We start from the raw sequence: 18,359 nt of genomic DNA on the forward strand, positions 1-18,359 counted from the left end.
GGTTTTGATCAGTTATGATAAAGATGGCTGTGGTTTTGATCAGTTATGATAAAGATGGCTGTGGTTTTGATCGGTTATGATAAAGATGGCTGTGCTGTGGTTTTGATCAGTTATGATAAAGATGGCTGTGCTGTGGTTTTGATCAGTTATGATAAAGATGGCTGTGCTGTGGTTTTGATCAGTTATGATAAAGATGGCTGTGCTGTGGTTTTGATCAGTTATGATAAAGATTGCTGTGATGTGGTTTTGATCAGTTATGATAAAGATGGCTGTGCTGTGGTTTTGATCTGTTATGATAAAGATGGCTGTGCTGTGGTTTTGATCGGTTATGATAAAGATGGCTGTGCTGTGGTTTTGATCGGTTATGATAAAGATGGCTGGGCTGTGGTTTTGATCGGTTCTGATAAAGATGGCTGTGCTGTGGTTTTGATCGGTTATGATAAAGATGGCTGTGCTGTGGTTTTGATCGGTTATGATAAAGATGGCTGTGGTTTTGATCAGTTATGATAAAGATGGCTGTGCTGTGGTTTTGATCAGTTATGATAAAGATGGCTGTGCTGTGGTTTTGATCAGTTATGATAAAGATGGCTGTGGTTTTGATCGGTTATGATAAAGATGGCTGTGCTGTGGTTTTGATCGGTTATGATAAAGATGGCTGTGGTTTTGATCGGTTATGTTAAAGATGGCTGTGGTTTTGATCAGTTATGATAAAGATGGCTGTGCTGTGGTTTTGATCAGTTATGATAAATATGGCTGTGCTGTGGTTTTGATCGGTTATGATAAAGATGGCTGTGCTGTGGTTTTGATCAGTTATGTTAAAGATGGCTGTGGTTTTGATCAGTTATGATAAAGATGGCTGTGCTGTGGTTTTGATCGGTTATGATAAAGATGGCTGTGCTGTGGTTTTGATAGGTTATGATAAAGATGGCTGGGCTGTGGTTTTGATCGGTTATGATAAAGATGGCTGTGTTGTGGTTTTGATCAGTTATGATAAAGATGGCTGTGCTGTGGTTTTGATCGGTTATGATAAAGATGGCTGTGCTGTGGTTTTGATCGGTTATGATAAAGATGGCTGGGCTGTGGTTTTGATCAGTTATGATAAAAAGGGTTCTAGATTTTCCAGATCTGTCCAGAGAGGTCAGCTCCGTGCCTCTGTGTTGTTTTACGGGACTTGTTGACAACAGGGTGTGTTGTTAGTGTCAACTGTGCATGTAGGCCTGCCAGGCTTTCCGGGTTGCATCACAAATGGCACCCTCTTCTCGTTATATTGCACTACTTTTGACCAGGCCCCAAAGGGATTCCCATTGGGCTCTGGTCAAACGTAGTGCACTATGTAGGGATAGGGTGCCATTCGGAAACTAAGCCCTGGGTCACAACAAAACACACCACAGAATCAGAAACAGTTGGATAATATTTTATGAGGAAAATGTAACTGGAATGTCTTCTTATAAAAGACAGACGCAGCCTGAAATAAAATGATCGTGACTCAGATTCATTTAGTTTTTCTCTTTTGCGGACGGATGCAGACACATTTTGACACGGGCTTAATCTTTCTGCCCTGTTAAACCCATTTAGCAGGAGAGGGACATTCTAAACATTTACGTTTGTGGCCGGGTACAAACCTCTATATAAGTCCCAAATGGCACCCTATTCTCTCTTAGAGCGCACTACTTTTGACCAGAAGCGCACTATATAGGGAATAGGGTGCCATTTGGGACGCACACGCACTGAAAGACTGAAAGGAAGTGAACTTGATGAGACTCAAACTGTTTGTTGGACATGGTGTTCTAGGACAATCTCTTCTGTCTTTAACACAACAGATTTTTTGTTAAGCACAGACTGACCTCTTGGAAGAGAATCCAAGTGTCTGGTTTAGCCTTTAGAGGTTCTGGTTCGTCAATGGCTATTTGTCAGAGTGTTACTGCAAATTGGGAAAATAGCAACACACACACACCACACACACACACACACACACACACACACACACACACACACACACACACACACACACACAGAAGTGTAATGTGTTTCAGGAAAAGGGTGGAGTAGCATGACGTTTGCACGCCATGGTCTTAGAGCTGTTCTGTGGTTTCCTCAATAGCTTTTATTAATTATAAACATTAGGTAATTCTGGAGCAGGTCACTACTCTACAAGCCAGACACTGTTCTCTATTAGACGAGCCTAGGAGAGAAAAGAAAACTGAAAAGCAGAGGGAGAGACAGAGCAAAAGAGAGGGGGGAGCAGATTGAGAAAGAGAGGGTGAGGGGAGAAATGGAGAGAGACCAAAGACAAAGGCAGATGAAGGAAAAGGGAGAACAGAGAGAAGGAGAGAAATGTCTTGTATTTCTATGTGTGGGTGTTTGAAGAATGGAGAGCGTGAGGGAGGGCCAGCTGAACGGCCTCAGTCAGTTTTTCCTCTGTCGCTTCCAGGTCGCGGCTGATAGCTCGTTAGTGTAGAACCTTCTTTGCATCTGTGTGCCCTTGGGTCACCATGGCAGCCAGGTTCACCGACCCTGCCGTGGGAGAGAGAGTTAAGTTACGTCCCAAATAGCACCCGACTCCCTATGTAGTGCACTACTTTTGATCAGGGCCCTATAGGGATTCCCATAGAGGTCTGGTCAAAAGTAATGCACTATATAGAGAGAGGGTGCCATTTGGGACACAGACAGGACAGGGCGAGGGACCACAGTGGTCAACAGAGCGATGGCTGCCAGCGGTTGCCACGATGATGATTGCCCATTGGTCAAGGCTTCTATGTCTGTGCTGTGTCACCCGGTCTCTTGGGTCTCAGTTTGGAAGTGGTAATAGTTATGACCAAAACCCGAAAACTTAAAGCAGAATATCCCTTTTAGCATGGTGAAGTTATTAATTACACTTTGGATAGTGTATCAATACACCCAGTCACTACAAAGATCCTAAAAGTTACCGGAGAGGAAAGAATGTGCTCAGGGATTTCACCATGAGGCCAATGGTTACAGAGAGTTTAATGGCCGTGATGGGAGCAAACTGAGGGTGGATCAACAACGTAGTTACTCCAAAATACTAACCTAATTGACAGAGTGAAAAGAAGGAAGGCTGTGCAGAATAAAAACATTTCAAAATATGCATCCTGTTTGCAACAAGGCACTAAAGTAACACTGCAAAAAATGTGGCAAAGCAATTAACTTGGTCTTGAATACAAAGTGTTATGTTCGGGGCAAATCCAATACACCACATCATTGAGTACCACTCTCCATATTTTCAAGCGTGGTGGTGGCTGGATCATGTTATGGGTATGCTTTTAATAGTTCAGGACTGGGGAGTTTTTCAGGATAAAAAAAATAATTAAATGGAGCTAAGCACAGGCAAAATCCTAGAGGAAACTTGGTTCAGTCTGCTTTATACCAGACACTTTGAGATGAATTCACCTTTCAGCAGGAGAGTAACCTAAAACACATGGCCAAATCTATACTGGAGTTGCTAACCAAGAAAAGAGTGAAGGTTTCCGAGAGCCGAGTTAGTTTTAACTTACGCTACCGTTCAAATGTTGGGGTCACTTAGAAATGTCCTTGTCCTGTTGCATCACCCAACTTCGTTTAAGCTTCAATTGGCAGATAGCCTAACATTCTCCTGCAAGATGTCTTGATAGACTTGGGAATTAATTTTTCCGTCGATGATAGCTAGCTGTCCAGGGCCTGAGGTAGCAAAGCAGCCCCAAACCACGATGCTCCCTCCACCAAACTTTACAGTTGGGATGAGGTTTTGAAGTTGGTGTGCTGTGCCTTTTGTTTCTCCACACGTAGTGTTGTGTTCCTTTTTTTTAATTGAAATAATAATTGTGTCCTTCAAACTTTGCTTTCATCAAAGAATCCTCCATTTGCCGCAATTACAGCCTTGCAGACCTTTGGCATTCTAGTTGTCAATTTGTTGAGGTAATCTGAAGAGATTTCACCCCATGCTTCCTGAAGCACCTCCCACAAATTGGATTGGCTTGATGGGCACTTCTTACGTAACATACGGTCAAGCTGCTCTTACAACAGCTCAATAGAGTTGCGATCCAGTGACTGTGCTGGCCACTCCATTATAGACAGAATACCAGCTGACTACTTCTTCCATAAATAGTTCTTGCATAGTTTGGAGCTGTGCTTCGGGTCATTGTCCTGTTGTAGGAGGAAATTGTCTCCAATTAAGCGTCGTCCACAGGGTGGAGTGATAGCCTTCCTACTTCAAGATGCCTTTTAGCTTGTACAAATATCCCACTTTACCACCACCAAAGCACCCCCAGACCATCCCATTGCCTCCACCATGCTTGACAGATGGCATCAAGCACTCCTCCAGCCTCTACTCATTTTTTCTGCGTCTCACGAATGTTCTTCTTTGTGATCCGAAATCCTCAAACTTAGATTTGTCTGTCCTTAACACTTTTTTCCAATCTTCCTCTGGCCAGTGTCTGTTATTTTGCCCATCTTAGTCTTTTCTTTTTATTGCTGTTCTGTGAAGGGAGTAGTACACAACGTTATACGAGATCTTCAGTTTCTTGGCAATTTCTCGCATGGAATAGCCTTTCTTTTCTCAGAACAAGAATAGACTGACGAGTTTCAGAAGAAAGTTATTTGTTTCTAGCTATTTTGAGCCTGTAATCGAACCCACAAATGCGGATGCTCCAGATACTCAACTAGTCGAAAGAAGGCCAGTTTTCAGCTGTGCTAACATAATTGCAAAAGTGTATTCTAATGATCAATTAGTCTTTTGAAATGATAAACTTGGATTAGCTAACACAACGTGCCAATGGAACACAGGAGTGATGGTTGCTGAAAATGGGCCTCTGTACGCCTATGTAGATATTCCATAAAAATCAACCGTTTCCAGCTACAATAGTCATTTACAACATTAACAATGTCTACACTGTATTTTGACCAATTTGATGCTATTTTAATGGACAAAAAAATAGCTTTTCTTTCAAAAACAAGGACATTTTAAGTGATCCCAAACTTTTGAACGGTAGTGTGAATCTACTTAAATCTATAGCAAGACCTGGAAATGTTTGTCTAGCAATGATCAACAATCAATTTGACAGAGCTTGAAGAATTTTGAAAATAATAAATGGGCAAATGTGGTAGCACAATCCATGTATGGAAAGCTCTTAAATGCTTACACAGAAAGACTCTACTCTAGGTGCTTCTACATAGTATTGACTCAGGAGCGTGAATACTATTGTAAATGAGATATTTCTGTATTTCGTTGTCAGTAAATTTGCTTAAGTTTCTGAAAACACGTTTTCACTTTGTCATTATTGAGGTTTTGTGGGTAGATGGCTGGGAGAAGTATATTTCTATATTCCGTTTTGAATTCAGGCTGTAACACAAAGTGGATTAAGTCAAAGGGTGTGAATGCATTCTGAAAGTGTACTGTATGCTCTTTCTCTCTCTCTCTCTCTCTCTTTCACTCGCTCGCTTTCTCTTCTTTTATTATGTCTGGCACTCCTCTGACAGTTAAAAGAGGGGAATGAGAGTTAGATGAAACAGACCGTGGACTGTGAAGTGTTGTTTAGGCTTCAGGCCCCACTACTCACTCGATAGCCTCTCTATGGAACAGCTGTGGGCTGGAGAGAGTGAGGGGAGAGAAGAGAGAGAGAGTGAGTGGGGGGGGGGGGGGGGGGGGGGGGAGAAGAGAGAGAGAAAGAAAGAGGACAGGAAAAGGGAGAGGGTAGAACACAGCAAGTGAGACAAATACAGAAGTAGTGCACTAAATAGGGAGCCCTTTTGAAAGCAGACTTGGACTGTTCTCTCACAGGAGGTGTCTGTTCCAGCGGACAGGAAGTTGAAGATTAGTGTGTAGTCTGGACTGGTGGCAGTGGCATTCAGCTGGGCTGGCCTCCAGTGCTAGAAATCAACACCTCATCTGGCCTTGGGCAAGGAAGAAGTACTCTGAGAAAGATGGAGGAGGGAGCGGAACGGAAAGGAGGAGAGAGGTAGTGGACCAGCGAGTTGACAAAAAGAAAAGAGGGAAAGAGAGCGATAAAGATAGATAAAGATGGAGGAAAGAGAGAAGGGGGAGGTGAGGAAAGAGAGAGAGAGAGAGAATGAGTTCCTCAGCAGGAGGAAATGTTTAGCATATTGTCTGGCTCTGCTCGTTCCGGGAGTTATATTTAGATCTGACAGGCAGGGTCGATCATTCCCAACATAGTTGACAAGGTAAGGAGAAGGGCTGTGGAGTTTATCGCACCCTATTCCCTACATCGTGCACGACTACTGCTATAGGCTCTTGTCAAAAGCAGTGCACTGTATAGAGAATAGGGTGCCATTTGGGACGTAGTCACATATCCACATGGTGGGACTTGATAGGATATTATTGTACAGTAGTAACGGCTCTATTCTTTCAAGTCCCCAGTCAATCTAAGGCTGAGGAAGTGTGTTGTGTTTTTTACAGACCCCTTAAGAAACAAACCAGGAAAGGCATTCAGAAAAAGACCATGCATAGTGAATTGAACTACCTAAGGAGCGACTGTGTACTGCATGCATACACTGTTAGGCATAGTGCATAGTAGTGTCCTATGTCATGGCGGCCACGCAGCAAAACCCTCCAGACAAACACAATCCTGTGATCACGTAGTTCAACGCATAATGGACACACAATCAACCATTCACTGCATAATATGTGGCGGGCTACATATTTCACCAGTCGCCGCACCTATTACAGCAGAACACTGACAAGGACCAACGGAACAGGTGGATCCCCTGGCCTGGTCGAGGAGCTAAGTCTACACGGTATCGACACCACTGTGCGTCTCTTCCCAGGGTTCCAATATAACAGACACGTGTACAGAGATGTTGATGCATGGAGTCCTGCTGAAGATCTCAGCTGGTAACATCCAGGAACGCATCTTCTTCCTCTTCGACAACCTGCTGGTCTACTGCAAGAAGAAAAACAGGTGGGACCGGACTGCCACACCTCTCTCTCTCTCTCTCTCTCTCTCTCTCTCTCTGACAACTTGGTTTCCCCTTAGCGTAGGCTTGTCGAGAGACTTCAAGCAGCAACAGCTACTTTCTATCTGTCCCCGTCTGTGTGTCGTTTCATTAGCCAGAAGGGCTAGCCCTGTATAGTTCGCTAGCCCAGGTATCTAACTGTTTCTGTGTGTTGCCATGCCTTGTGTGACGAGACGATGTTAAGTTGGCTTCGATGTTGTCCCCAGGCGTTTAAAAAACAGCAAGGCAGCTACAGAGGGACCGCGTTACCTGTTCAGAGGAAGAATCAACACCGAGGTGATGGAGGTGGAGAACGTAGATGACGGAACAGGTGAGTTCTACCGCTAACGGGTCACTCGGGGGGTGTCTCAAACGGCACCCTGTCCCCTAGATAAGTGTCCTATTTGAGATGCAACCCTTATCCTAGTTCGCACCCCAGCTACCATCCAGTGCTCGGGAGGAAACTCTGCGCTAACAACAAGTCACCTTTTTTGCAGTATTTCTGCTCTCGAAAGTGGATTCGTTATCTCCATGTACAGCCGACAATCTGTATTTCTTCATGAAGACAATCAATTCACTTTTTGGTGCGGCAACTCATTGTTCCCAATTTGCTGTTTGGATGGATTGATTTTGTCTCCACGGGTCAGAACGCATTTGTACTGTTCTTGCTTCATACTTTGTGCATACTAAATGGTACCCTGTTCTCTACATAGTGCAATCATTTTGAGAAGGGTACATAGGGCTCGGGTCAAAGGTAGTGCACTGTAAAGAGAATGGGATACCATTTGGAATTCAGAACCCTTTAGGGTTGTGTTTGTTATTCGGCGGCAGGTAGCCTAGCGGTTAGAGCGTCGGGCTAATAACCAAAAGGCTGCTGTGTTGAATACCTGAGCCGACAAGGTGAAAAATCTGTCGATGTGCGCTTGAGCAAGGCACTTGACCCTAATTTGCTCCAGGGGCGCGCCATACTACTATGGCTGACCCCAACTATCTGGTGTATGTGACAATAAAACATGTATATTTTATTTGATTTGGGTTTTTTGTTTTCCAGAACCTCTGAGATCTCAGATCTCTATTTCCTGTTTTGACAGTTAATCAATTCAGATGGCGAACCAGTCGATCGGGTTAGATGCCCTCCCAGCCAACTGTATGAAACGTCAATCAGTGATGGATGAGGAGTGTTTTAATTTACAGCCTACTTAGATTTTATAGTCTACTGCACACAGAGCCATAACACAGTACACTCTTAGAAAAAAATGTGCTTTCTAGAACCTAAAAGGGTTCTTCGGCTGTCCCCATAGGAGAACCGTTTGAAGAACCCTTGTTGGTTCCAGGAGAAACGTTTTAGGTTCCAAGTAGAACTGTTTTGGGTTCAGTGTAGAACCCTTTCCACAGAGGGCTCTACCTGGAACCCAAAATGGTTCTACCTGGAACCAAAAAGGGTTCTCCTATTGGGACAGCTGAAGAACCCTTTTGGAACCCTTTTATCTAAGAGTGTAGTGTTGGTTCAAAATGTTGAGATAAAGGAACTAAAGAACCTGTAAGCAGAATTATAGCAGACAATAGTGCTGAGCGATTAACCCACATTTTGGTTATTTTTCCGTTTTTAAACAACTAATTGACCGACGTCGGTTCAATTATTTGAATTCCATTTTGTTAGTTTTCCTTCTGTGAGCTCAATGCGCACATTGCACAGTTTCTCTAGAGATAAATCAGATCCAGCTTGAACTGTGCAATGTAGTAGGGAGTTGTAGTTTCCAACAGGCCAATATTCTACATAGTTTTCCACATAAAACATGGCAATTAACTACAATGACCATAATCTACTTGTCCGGCCTGTTTCTTTTACGCCTGCTGCGGAATAGACAGACGAATGCTTGACCGCGAGGTGATGCAGAGAGCAACTGTTGCTTGGTGAGGTATCTCTATCTGAAAATACATGATCTAACTGATTGATTGTTGGGGCTTTAACTACGTCTCATTTGCGGCTGTACGTCTTCTCCACTGTACGCCTGCCAAGGCTACCAACAATATGATTCAAACACACACACGGACAAGCAGAGGATTCTGCCTCTGTCACACACATGTGCTCCAGAGGATCTAGGAGGAGAGCGGGATAGGATTTGTAAATTCCATTTAATCTCTCCTTCCCTCTGTTTCTGGATGAATGATGTGACATTAGCTCATTCTTGCTAAAAGGTCTAGCAGTCGATAGGCATAAAGTGCTGCCAAACTGTGCAAAGAAAATCGTCATAAATCCTTCAAGTAGTCAACGGAACAAAGGAAGCAGGTTTTATTGACATTCCAGAAGGGAAGTACTCTGGTATTGAGCTAATGTGAAATGACCTGAGTTATTCTTGTCGGTTCTGCCAAAGGCCTCATCCTGAACCTACGGTGGGATTGATAATGGACTAGTAATGAGCTAGCTCCTACCCCTGTGCTTTTAGCCTGTGCATGAAACTATGGCAATGGAGATGACCGATTCCTTTTCCACATTCTCGACTCCAGATTCCGTAATCCAGATTCCGTGTTCCCGAGTGGAACCCACCATCGCCCTGTAATCAGTCTAATCATGGAGGCCCCTCTGGAGCGTTTCATTGGATGATCGATTGGCTCGGTTTCATGTGGTCCATCTCATTTAGCTCTGGACCCCAGGAGCTCTCTACCAGCCTACCAGGGGTCCGCTCTGCTCTGTTTACACCTAAAGTACACCCATTCTGTAATGGATGCAGTTGCTGAGAGATGGATAGTCCTCTATTTCAAACAAACAGGCTAGAAGAAATCCCAGAACTCGTATAAGACACCAGAGGGCCACAAGAGAAGTGAAGCCATTGCTCCAACCCGTAGGACCCTTAAGTTGAGGGGCCATGGTATAAGAGGAGTGAAGGACTGTGGCCTTGTCTCTGAGGCTGCGTCACTGATGACACCCTATTCCCTATGTAGTGCACTACTTCAACCAGGGCCCATAGAAGTGCACAATATAGGGAATAGGGTGCCAGTTCTGGTCAAGAATAGTGCACTACGTGGGAATAATAATAATAATAGTGCATATTTGGGACGCGTGCTAAGTGTGTTGTGTTTGTGTGTCTCTTGGTTTGCAGCGGATTACCACAGCAGCGGGAACATAGTGAACAACGGCTGGAAGATCCACAACACAGCCAAGAACAAGTGGTTTGTGTGCATGGCCAAGACCCCAGAGGAGAAACAGGAGTGGCTGGAGGCTATCCTCAAAGAGAGGGAGAGGAGGAAAAGTTAGTAGTCATATAGTATCTGATACTGTGTGTGTGTGTATGTGTGTGTGTGTGCTTGTATGTGTGTGTGTGTGTGCTTGTGTGTGTCATAAGTAGTGCACTCTAGGTAATAGTGTGCCATTTCGAAAACCTTTGTGGATGTCAGTATGTCCTCCTATCTAAGATACTAGGGCACAAGAACTAGACTTGCAGGTAGAATGAATAAAACTGAACTATTTTTCTAACACAAGATGTCTTCTGTTAAGTCTATTTCTATCCTCTTGCTCGTCCTCCTCCCCCTTCCCTCTCTCTTCCTGCTTTTCCACCTGCTCCTGCTGCTCTTCCTCCTGCTCTCCCTCTTTCTCCTCCTGCCTCTCCTCCTGTAGTGTTTCAGCACCAGGGTGTGATATGCTACTTTAATGTGAGAAGAGAAATGAGATGGATTGGTCGACAGTATGCTCTTTCTATGTCTGGATACATATACACATGTGCTCCAATATATTTGCACCCTGGCACTTTACAGTGCAATGGAGCAGAATGTTCTGTTTTCTCTTTTCACATCTGGTCGAACGGCTCTTTTTACCCTGTAGGTACCTGCTACTTACAACAGGTGTGATAAATTACACATAAACAAACCAAATTAATTAGAATGTTGAATTATTTAGTCCAGGGCATTTTTGACTTTGAAATGAAAAATCAACATTTCCGTTGAGATATATTTTTTTTTTTTGTCCTGTGCAAGTTATAAGTCAAACAAAAAAGTTGTTATTCAATTTCAACTTATTTTAGAAGAAATAGTGAATCATGAAAGGGAGACAGTTTATTGGACCGCATCTGTACCAATAGGAAACAGTACTCCTTTGGCTTGAATGTTGACTGTCGCCTCCTATCTCGTTCTCTCTTTCCTTCCCTCTAGCGTTGAGGCTGGGGATGGAGCAGGACACGTGGGTGATGGTGTCAGAGAAAGGAGAGAAGCTCTATCACCTGATGACTAAGCAGGGACACCTCATCAAGGACAGGAAACGCAAGCTCACCACATTCCCCAAGTGCTTCCTGGGAAGGTAGGCTGATCTGTCTAGCTCTCTCTCTCATGCAGGTGGGTGTCTGCATTAGTTGTTTTTTTCTGTGTGGGTGTGTGTGTGTCTCTATCGCTCCGTCTGTCTGTCTGTGTTTCCTGGGAAGGAAGACCTCCCACCCTGAAGACCTCCCACCCTATAGCCCTATGTTATCCTGACCAATGATAATTGAGGTTTGGTCTGGTGAGTGTTTTGTTGATGGTGTGTTTTATGTCTCGAAAATAAGCGTGGCCGTCATTCCCAAAATGTTCACATGAGCTTCCGAGTTGGACGTCCCAAAGTTGTGGCAGCCACCCACTGTAGCCTGCATCGTTTCCTGTAGGCTCCAGTGAGGGGTTTTCACGCCACGTTTATGCAGTTTCTGACATTCTAAAATCCTTCGCATTGGCTTCCCCTCTGAGTGGGAAGTCCCCTAGTCTTCAGAGGAAAACACCAGCATGTCTAGCAGAGGGAGATGGCACTGTAGTGAATTTCACAGACTGGATTGGATCTACACTATCTACACCATCTACAGGATCTACTACTTATGTACTTGAGCTGAGCTGTACTATTGTCATGATTTCTGATCTGAACAATTCTAGAAAAATACATAACCCCTTCTGGTTGGTGGATTATCCAGTTACACAGACAGACGGGCAGAAGCTATTTCTATACAGATGACCATTACTTTGACACAGAGTACAGTAGCTACAGTGTGTCTATTGAAACGCTACAGTTCAGTGAATAATACCATCAACACCTAATACCTTCTCTCCTAAATCTGGACCAGTCTCTCCATCCCTCCTTTCAATCTGAAATCTGTCCAGACTTGTAAAGGAAGAAAGATGGGAGGGGGGGGGTTTGGGGGGGGGGGGAAGAGACCGGCAGAACATCAGTGTTTTAGCTGAACAGAGATCAGTTCCCCGGCCGTTCAGTCACGGGGAAATGAAATCCAGCAGGTTTTCACTATGATTCTTATTTGTGGATTATTGGTTGGCTATGTGCAGGTGGCGGAGTGTGTGTGTGTGTGTGCGCGCGTGCGTGCGTGCGTGCATTTGTCTGTGCGTGTGTGTGTGGACTGCGGTGCGTGTGTGTGTGTCCATGTTCTCTACCGTAACATTGTCAAGAATGTCTCTTTTAATCTTTACTAAAGTGATGCCCTGAAAAGCATGTGTATTTATGTGTGTGTGTGTGTGTGTGTCGGATTGCCATTGCTTGGCCAGTGATAAATCGCGCCGTGATATCCCTCTGTGGTTCCGCTGACCTCTCTCTCAGTGCGTCCCAAATGTCACCCTGTTCTGTATGTAGTGCGGTACTTTTGACCATAGGTCTCTGGTCAAAAGTAGTGCACTATGTAGGGAATAGGGTGCCATTTGGCACGAAGGATCAGAGCCTAGCAGGATTACTGTTAAAGTCTCCGCTGAGGTGTGTGTGTGTGTGTGTGTGTGTGTGTGTGTGTGTGTGTGTGTGTGTGTGTGTGTGTGTGTGTGTGTGTGTGTGACCAGACAGTGTGTTAGTGGTCTCATATCAAATGGTTACACTCATAACACCAGCCATGTTGAGTTGGGGTCACAGTCTAAACATTTCTGTGTTATCCACTTTCAGTTGATAGGAAATAACTTTATAAAGGCTGTCCCAAGTTGCACCCTATAGGCCCTGGTCAAAAGTAGTGCACTATATAGGGAATAGGATGCTATTTGTGATGAAACCAAAGGCTCTCTCCCCCCAAACATTTTAATTCCATTCCTTTTTCAGACAGGATTCACCAATGTAGCTTTAATCACCTATAGCATGGATGCTCTACCGTAACATTGTCAACAAAGTAGCTTTAATCACCTATAGCATGGATGCTCTACCGTAACATTGTCAACAATGTAGCTTTAATCACCTATAGCATGGATGCTCTACCGTAACACTGTCAACAATGTCTCTTTAATTAATCACCTATAGCATGGATGCTCTACCGTAACACTGTCAACAATGTCTCTTTAATTAATCACCTATAGCATGGATGCTCTACCGTAACATTGTCAACAATGTAGCTTTAATCACCTATAGCATGGATGCTCTACTGTAACACTGTCAACAATGTAGCTTTAATCACCTATAGCATGGATGCTCTACCGTAACACTGTCAACAATGTCTCTTTAATCCTTACTAAAGTGATGCCCTAAAACAGTTCAATCTCGTCTCATTTCATTGACTACAAACATATAATGGAGAACAGTGCTTGGAGCCGAGGCTGTTCAGACAAGATATTTCCAACTCGGATCATGGGTAGCCAGACCATTAGGAGACATACATTGACATTATTTGGTGACTCTAGACTAGCTTATTGATCGACCGGGTACTTTGTGAGCGGACTGAACATAGAGTAGCACGATTACACACAAAGTAACTGTTAATAAGGGCTTTATAAACCACAACACTGTCTTTGTCAAAGCTCTGTGCTTCCTCAAACCCTTTCTAGACATTCAATAGACCTGTTCTGGTGATGTACTGCAATCCTAGACGTTACAAAACACAATCGGCTGTCACGTGATGTACGAAAAACAGACATCGAATGAGTCTAAAATACCCTATTCCCTATATAGTGCCCTACATTTGACCAGGGTCCACGGAGCTGGTCAAAAGAAGTACACTATATAGGGAATAGGGTGCCATTTTGGACTCAGCCCCCTGAGCTTCAATCAGACAGCCGTCAGTAACAGCTAGCTCCATCTGGTTAAAGCCTGAACAGAATCATTCCAGCCATGCTCCAAATGACGGTGTCACATTCACACTCAACGCTTGGCATAGACCCTACAGGCCCATACTGGAGCAACCAGGCTGGGTTAAGTGGACTTTAATAAGAGAATCAAACGCTGGGCCTAAGATCTTAGTGCAGGTTAGGAGCATATGGTGGATATGGAGTGGTGTGGTCTGGAGCGCAGCTAAGCCCCCCCCTCCCCCCTCTCTCTCTCCCTCCCGCTCTCTCTAGTAGAGTGCCTCACAGAGTAGTCTGAGTTGGGGTGTAAAGTGCTGTCTAACTATAATCCAGAGGGTTTTGGGTGTGGAACGACAACCGGTTCTCTCTCCTTTGGTTTGTGTGTAGACATACCGTCTGTGACCCAAATAGCACCATATTCCCTGTATAGTGCACTACTTTTGATCAGAGCCTTATGATCTGCATACAGTAAATAATAGCGGTTCTACAGAGATTATCTTCAGTGGTTCTATAGTGGTCTGGAAAAGGTTCTGTGAACTAGAAAGATCAGACTGTGTCTTCAGAAGATATTCCCACCCTTTCCCTTTTTCAAAAAGGGATTTTTTACTTTATAGCCTTATTCTTATTTTTTCCCTCATCAATCTACACACAATACCCCATAATGACAAAGCAAAAACTGTTTTTTGAAAATGTATCACATTTAATAAAAACAGATACCTTATTAACATAAGTATTCAGACCCTTTGAGAATTGAAACTGAGCTCAGGTGCAACCTGTTTCCATTGATCATCCTTGAGATGTTTCTGGTAAATTCAATTGATTGGACATGATTTGGAAAGGCACATACCTGTCTATTTAAGGTCCCACAGTTGACAGTGCATGTCAGAGCAAAAACCAAGCCATGAGGTCGAAGGAATTGTCCGTAGAGCTCCGAGACAGGAATGTGTTGTGTCACAGATCTGGGGAAAGGTACCAAAACATTTCTGCAGCATTGAAGGTCCCCAAGAACACAGTGGCCTCCATTCTTAAATGGAAGAAGTTTGGAACCATCAAGACTCTTCCTAGAGCTGGCCTCCTGGCCAAACTGAGCAATCGGGGGAGAAGGGCTTTGTTTAGGGAGGTGAACAAGAACCCTGTGGAGATGGGAGAACCTTCCAGAAGGACAACCATCTCTGCAGCACTCCACCAATCAGGCCTCTATGGTAGAGTGGTCAGACAGAAGCCACTCTTCAGTAAAAGGCACATGACAGACCACTTCGCGTTTGCCAAAAGACACCTAAAGGACTCTCAGACCATGAGAAACAAGATTCTCTAGTCTGATGAAACCAAGATTGAACTATTTGTCCTGAATACTAAGCGTCACTTCTGGAGGAAACCTGGCACCATCCTTAAGGTAAAGCGTGGTGGTGGCAGCATCATGCTGTGGGGATGTTTTTCAGCGGCAGGGACTGGGAGACTAGTCAGGATTGAGGGAAAGATGAACAGAGCAAAGAACAGAGAGAACCTTGATGAAAACCTGCTCCAGAGCGCTCAGGACCTCAGACTAGGGTGAAGGTTCATCTTCCAACAGGACAACGACCCTAAGCACACAGCCAAGGCAACACAGGCGTGGCTTCAGGACAAGTCTCTGAATGTCCTTGAGTGGCCCAGCCAGAGCCCGGACTTGAACCCGATCAGAACATCTCTTGAGAGACCTGAAAATAGCTGTGCAGTGACTCTCCTCATACAACCTGACAGAGCTTGAGAGGATATGAAGAGAATAATGGGAGAAACTCCCCAAATACAGATGTGCCAAGCTTGTAGCGTCATACCCAAGAAGACTTGAGGTTGTAACCACTGCCAAAGGTGCTTTAACAAAGTACTGAATAAAGGGTCTGAATATTTATGTACATTGTGAAATTTCCGTTTTTTTATACATTTGCCAACATTGCTAAAAACCTGTTTTTGCCATGTAATTATTGGTTATTGAGTCTAGATTGCTGAGAAAAAAACAACAATTTAATACATTTAAGAATAAGGCAGCAACGTAACAAGGTGGACAAAGTCAAGGGGTCTGAATACTTTCCGAATGCTCTCTATATTGGTGATTTACTCTGACATTCAAAAGCCCATATGGTTCAGTACTGAATTAGCTACAAGCTTCTGTGTGTTAGCCCATGGAAGCTCATTAAGCCTATGAAAACATATCCCACTATATACTTGCCACTACTTGTCTTGTCGAACACCTCTGTGGACTTATTTAAATGTGTTTTAAACGTTTTTTTTTTTGTCTTCGCCCAGACAATATTGTTTCACTGTATAACGGATTTTCCCCCCAGGAAAGTGAGGCGAGCGAGCAAAAAATAAATACAAAATAAATATGTGAATTGGATAAGGAATAAGGATAAGGAACAGTACTTTACCACTTTGTCCTAGGTGCTTGTGCAGTTTCTAGGCCTAACGTGAGTTTGAAGAGTTCTATAATTCCATGCGAAAACCTACACAATTTTGCTTAAAAAGAATGCATATGTTACAATGTTACAACCATTAGAAATTAAACACAATGGGAGGATTAACTTGTGACAGTTTCTTTCTTCCTAATATTAAAAGTGCAATCCAATCTGGTAATTTATTGTCATGTATAGGGTAAAAGACTATTTAACAGTTTTTTTTTCTAATTCAAGAATGATTGCCAATAAATAATTGTAATCAAATTAAGATGTTGATGTATAGTAAGGAGTTCATTACCTGAATGCGTCTTTGTAGCCAATAGGCGTTAACAATATATCCATACAAATATGATTAGGCCTCTTATAGACGAGAGGCCTTGTAGAAAGAGGGTCAATCAAGTTAGGTCTGTCTGCCAAATGAATACATACATCCAGCCATAGAGTATAGCCTTTCATCATCAAAATACAAACCCAAAAAATGGTTTATAATATGCGCAATTAGAAGCGTGAGTCTATATGGAGCAAGTTTGACTAAATACCAGCCCAGTAACTTTGCTCACCGCATCCTCCTTTGATTGTCTCGTCTGGCTACCACGAAATGCTCCCACCTTGGAGACGTCACTAACATCGTTGTGGAGCTGCTGATCGGCACGGAGTGTGTGCGTGCCACTGGCGATATACTTTCTGGACATGCTAGCTGTTCTCTGCGGTGCATCGTCACTTCAAACGCATTCAGTCTTGGTGTTATTGGTTGGCCTACTACTTAAAAACAATATATATATATATATATATATATATATATATATATATATATATATATATATATATATATATATATATATATATATATATATTTAACTAGGAAAGTCAGTTAAGAACAAATTTGTATTTACAATGACGACCTACTACTACTGGTAATACCGGTAAAATGTAAGTTATGAATCGCAAATCGCCATACAGCTGACACACTTCGATTTCCTCAATCATTTTGACTTCAATTTGGTTGTCCAAAATACTATCAGCTTGCACTGCGTCTTTGCTGATGAATGCCCTGATCTCAGGCCAGTTAATTGGTTCAATGACATTGTGGTTTCACCTATTAATCGCTTCTGATAGATCTGAAAATGATGCATTAACCATGAATTTAACCGACTGTTTGTTTATAATGAGGGACGTCCCACGTTGAACCTGGACACATAAATAGTAGGAATTTGCGCCGGCTTCAGCCGTGACGGCGTGAGAGAAATGAAACATCTGCACGTCGCCTGCAGGTGCCAGCGTGTGTGTTTCACTGTCCAATCAGAGGCTCGAACGTGATCTGAGTGTCTGATCTGAGGCTGTTTGCTCTCTTGCGCATAAACTTGGGAAAGCCTCATGGGAGAGCAGACTGGGAATTATAAACAAAGTGCCGCATATATTGCCCCAGAAATAACCTTTTTTTTCCCTTCCGGGATGTGAAGAAAAGTAAGGCAGGACTTTGGCCAGCCTTACCCTTTAAAAACGACAATTTCGACTTTGAATGTTGTAGTTATCAATTGTCCGATTAACAATCATCCATATTAGCAAACTGATTTAATGTCCAACTTCTCATCTCCCTAGTAGGACCCTATAGGTTGTTTATCGTATATGACCCTATAGGTTGTTTATCGTATATGACCCTATAGGTTGTTTATCGTATATGACCCTATAGGTTGTTTATCGTATATGACCCTATAGGTTGTTTATCGTATAGGACCCTATAGGTTGTTTATCGTATATGACCCTATAGGTTGTTTATTGTATATGACCCTATAGGTTGTTTATCGTATAGGGCCCTATAGGTTATTTATCGTATAGGACCCTATAGGTTATTTATCGTATAGGGCCCTATAGGTTATTTATCGTATAGGGCCCTATAGGTTATTTATCGTATAGGGCCCTATAGGTTATTTATCGTATAGGACCCTATAGGTTATTTATCGTATAGGACCCTATAGGTTGTTTATTGTATAG

The 18,359-nt window shown here is 43.2% G+C and overlaps 1 protein-coding gene across 2 annotated transcripts in view; it reads left to right on the plus strand.

Annotated features, from left to right (window-relative positions):
• prex2 (phosphatidylinositol-3,4,5-trisphosphate-dependent Rac exchange factor 2) overlaps window positions 1-18,359 on the plus strand; it is a 200,733-nt gene that overhangs the window by 44,458 nt on the left and 137,916 nt on the right. For both annotated transcript variants that reach the window (XM_036944101.1, XM_036944100.1), the window contains exons 7-10: window positions 6,778-6,911; window positions 7,173-7,276; window positions 10,047-10,196; window positions 11,092-11,236. In XM_036944101.1, coding sequence (XP_036799996.1) covers window positions 6,778-6,911; window positions 7,173-7,276; window positions 10,047-10,196; window positions 11,092-11,236 — 533 coding nt within the window. The remainder of the gene's footprint in view (window positions 1-6,777; window positions 6,912-7,172; window positions 7,277-10,046; window positions 10,197-11,091; window positions 11,237-18,359) is intronic.

Source organism: Oncorhynchus mykiss, chromosome 15 (genome assembly GCF_013265735.2).
Source record: "Oncorhynchus mykiss isolate Arlee chromosome 15, USDA_OmykA_1.1, whole genome shotgun sequence".
NCBI lineage: Eukaryota > Metazoa > Chordata > Actinopteri > Salmoniformes > Salmonidae > Oncorhynchus > Oncorhynchus mykiss.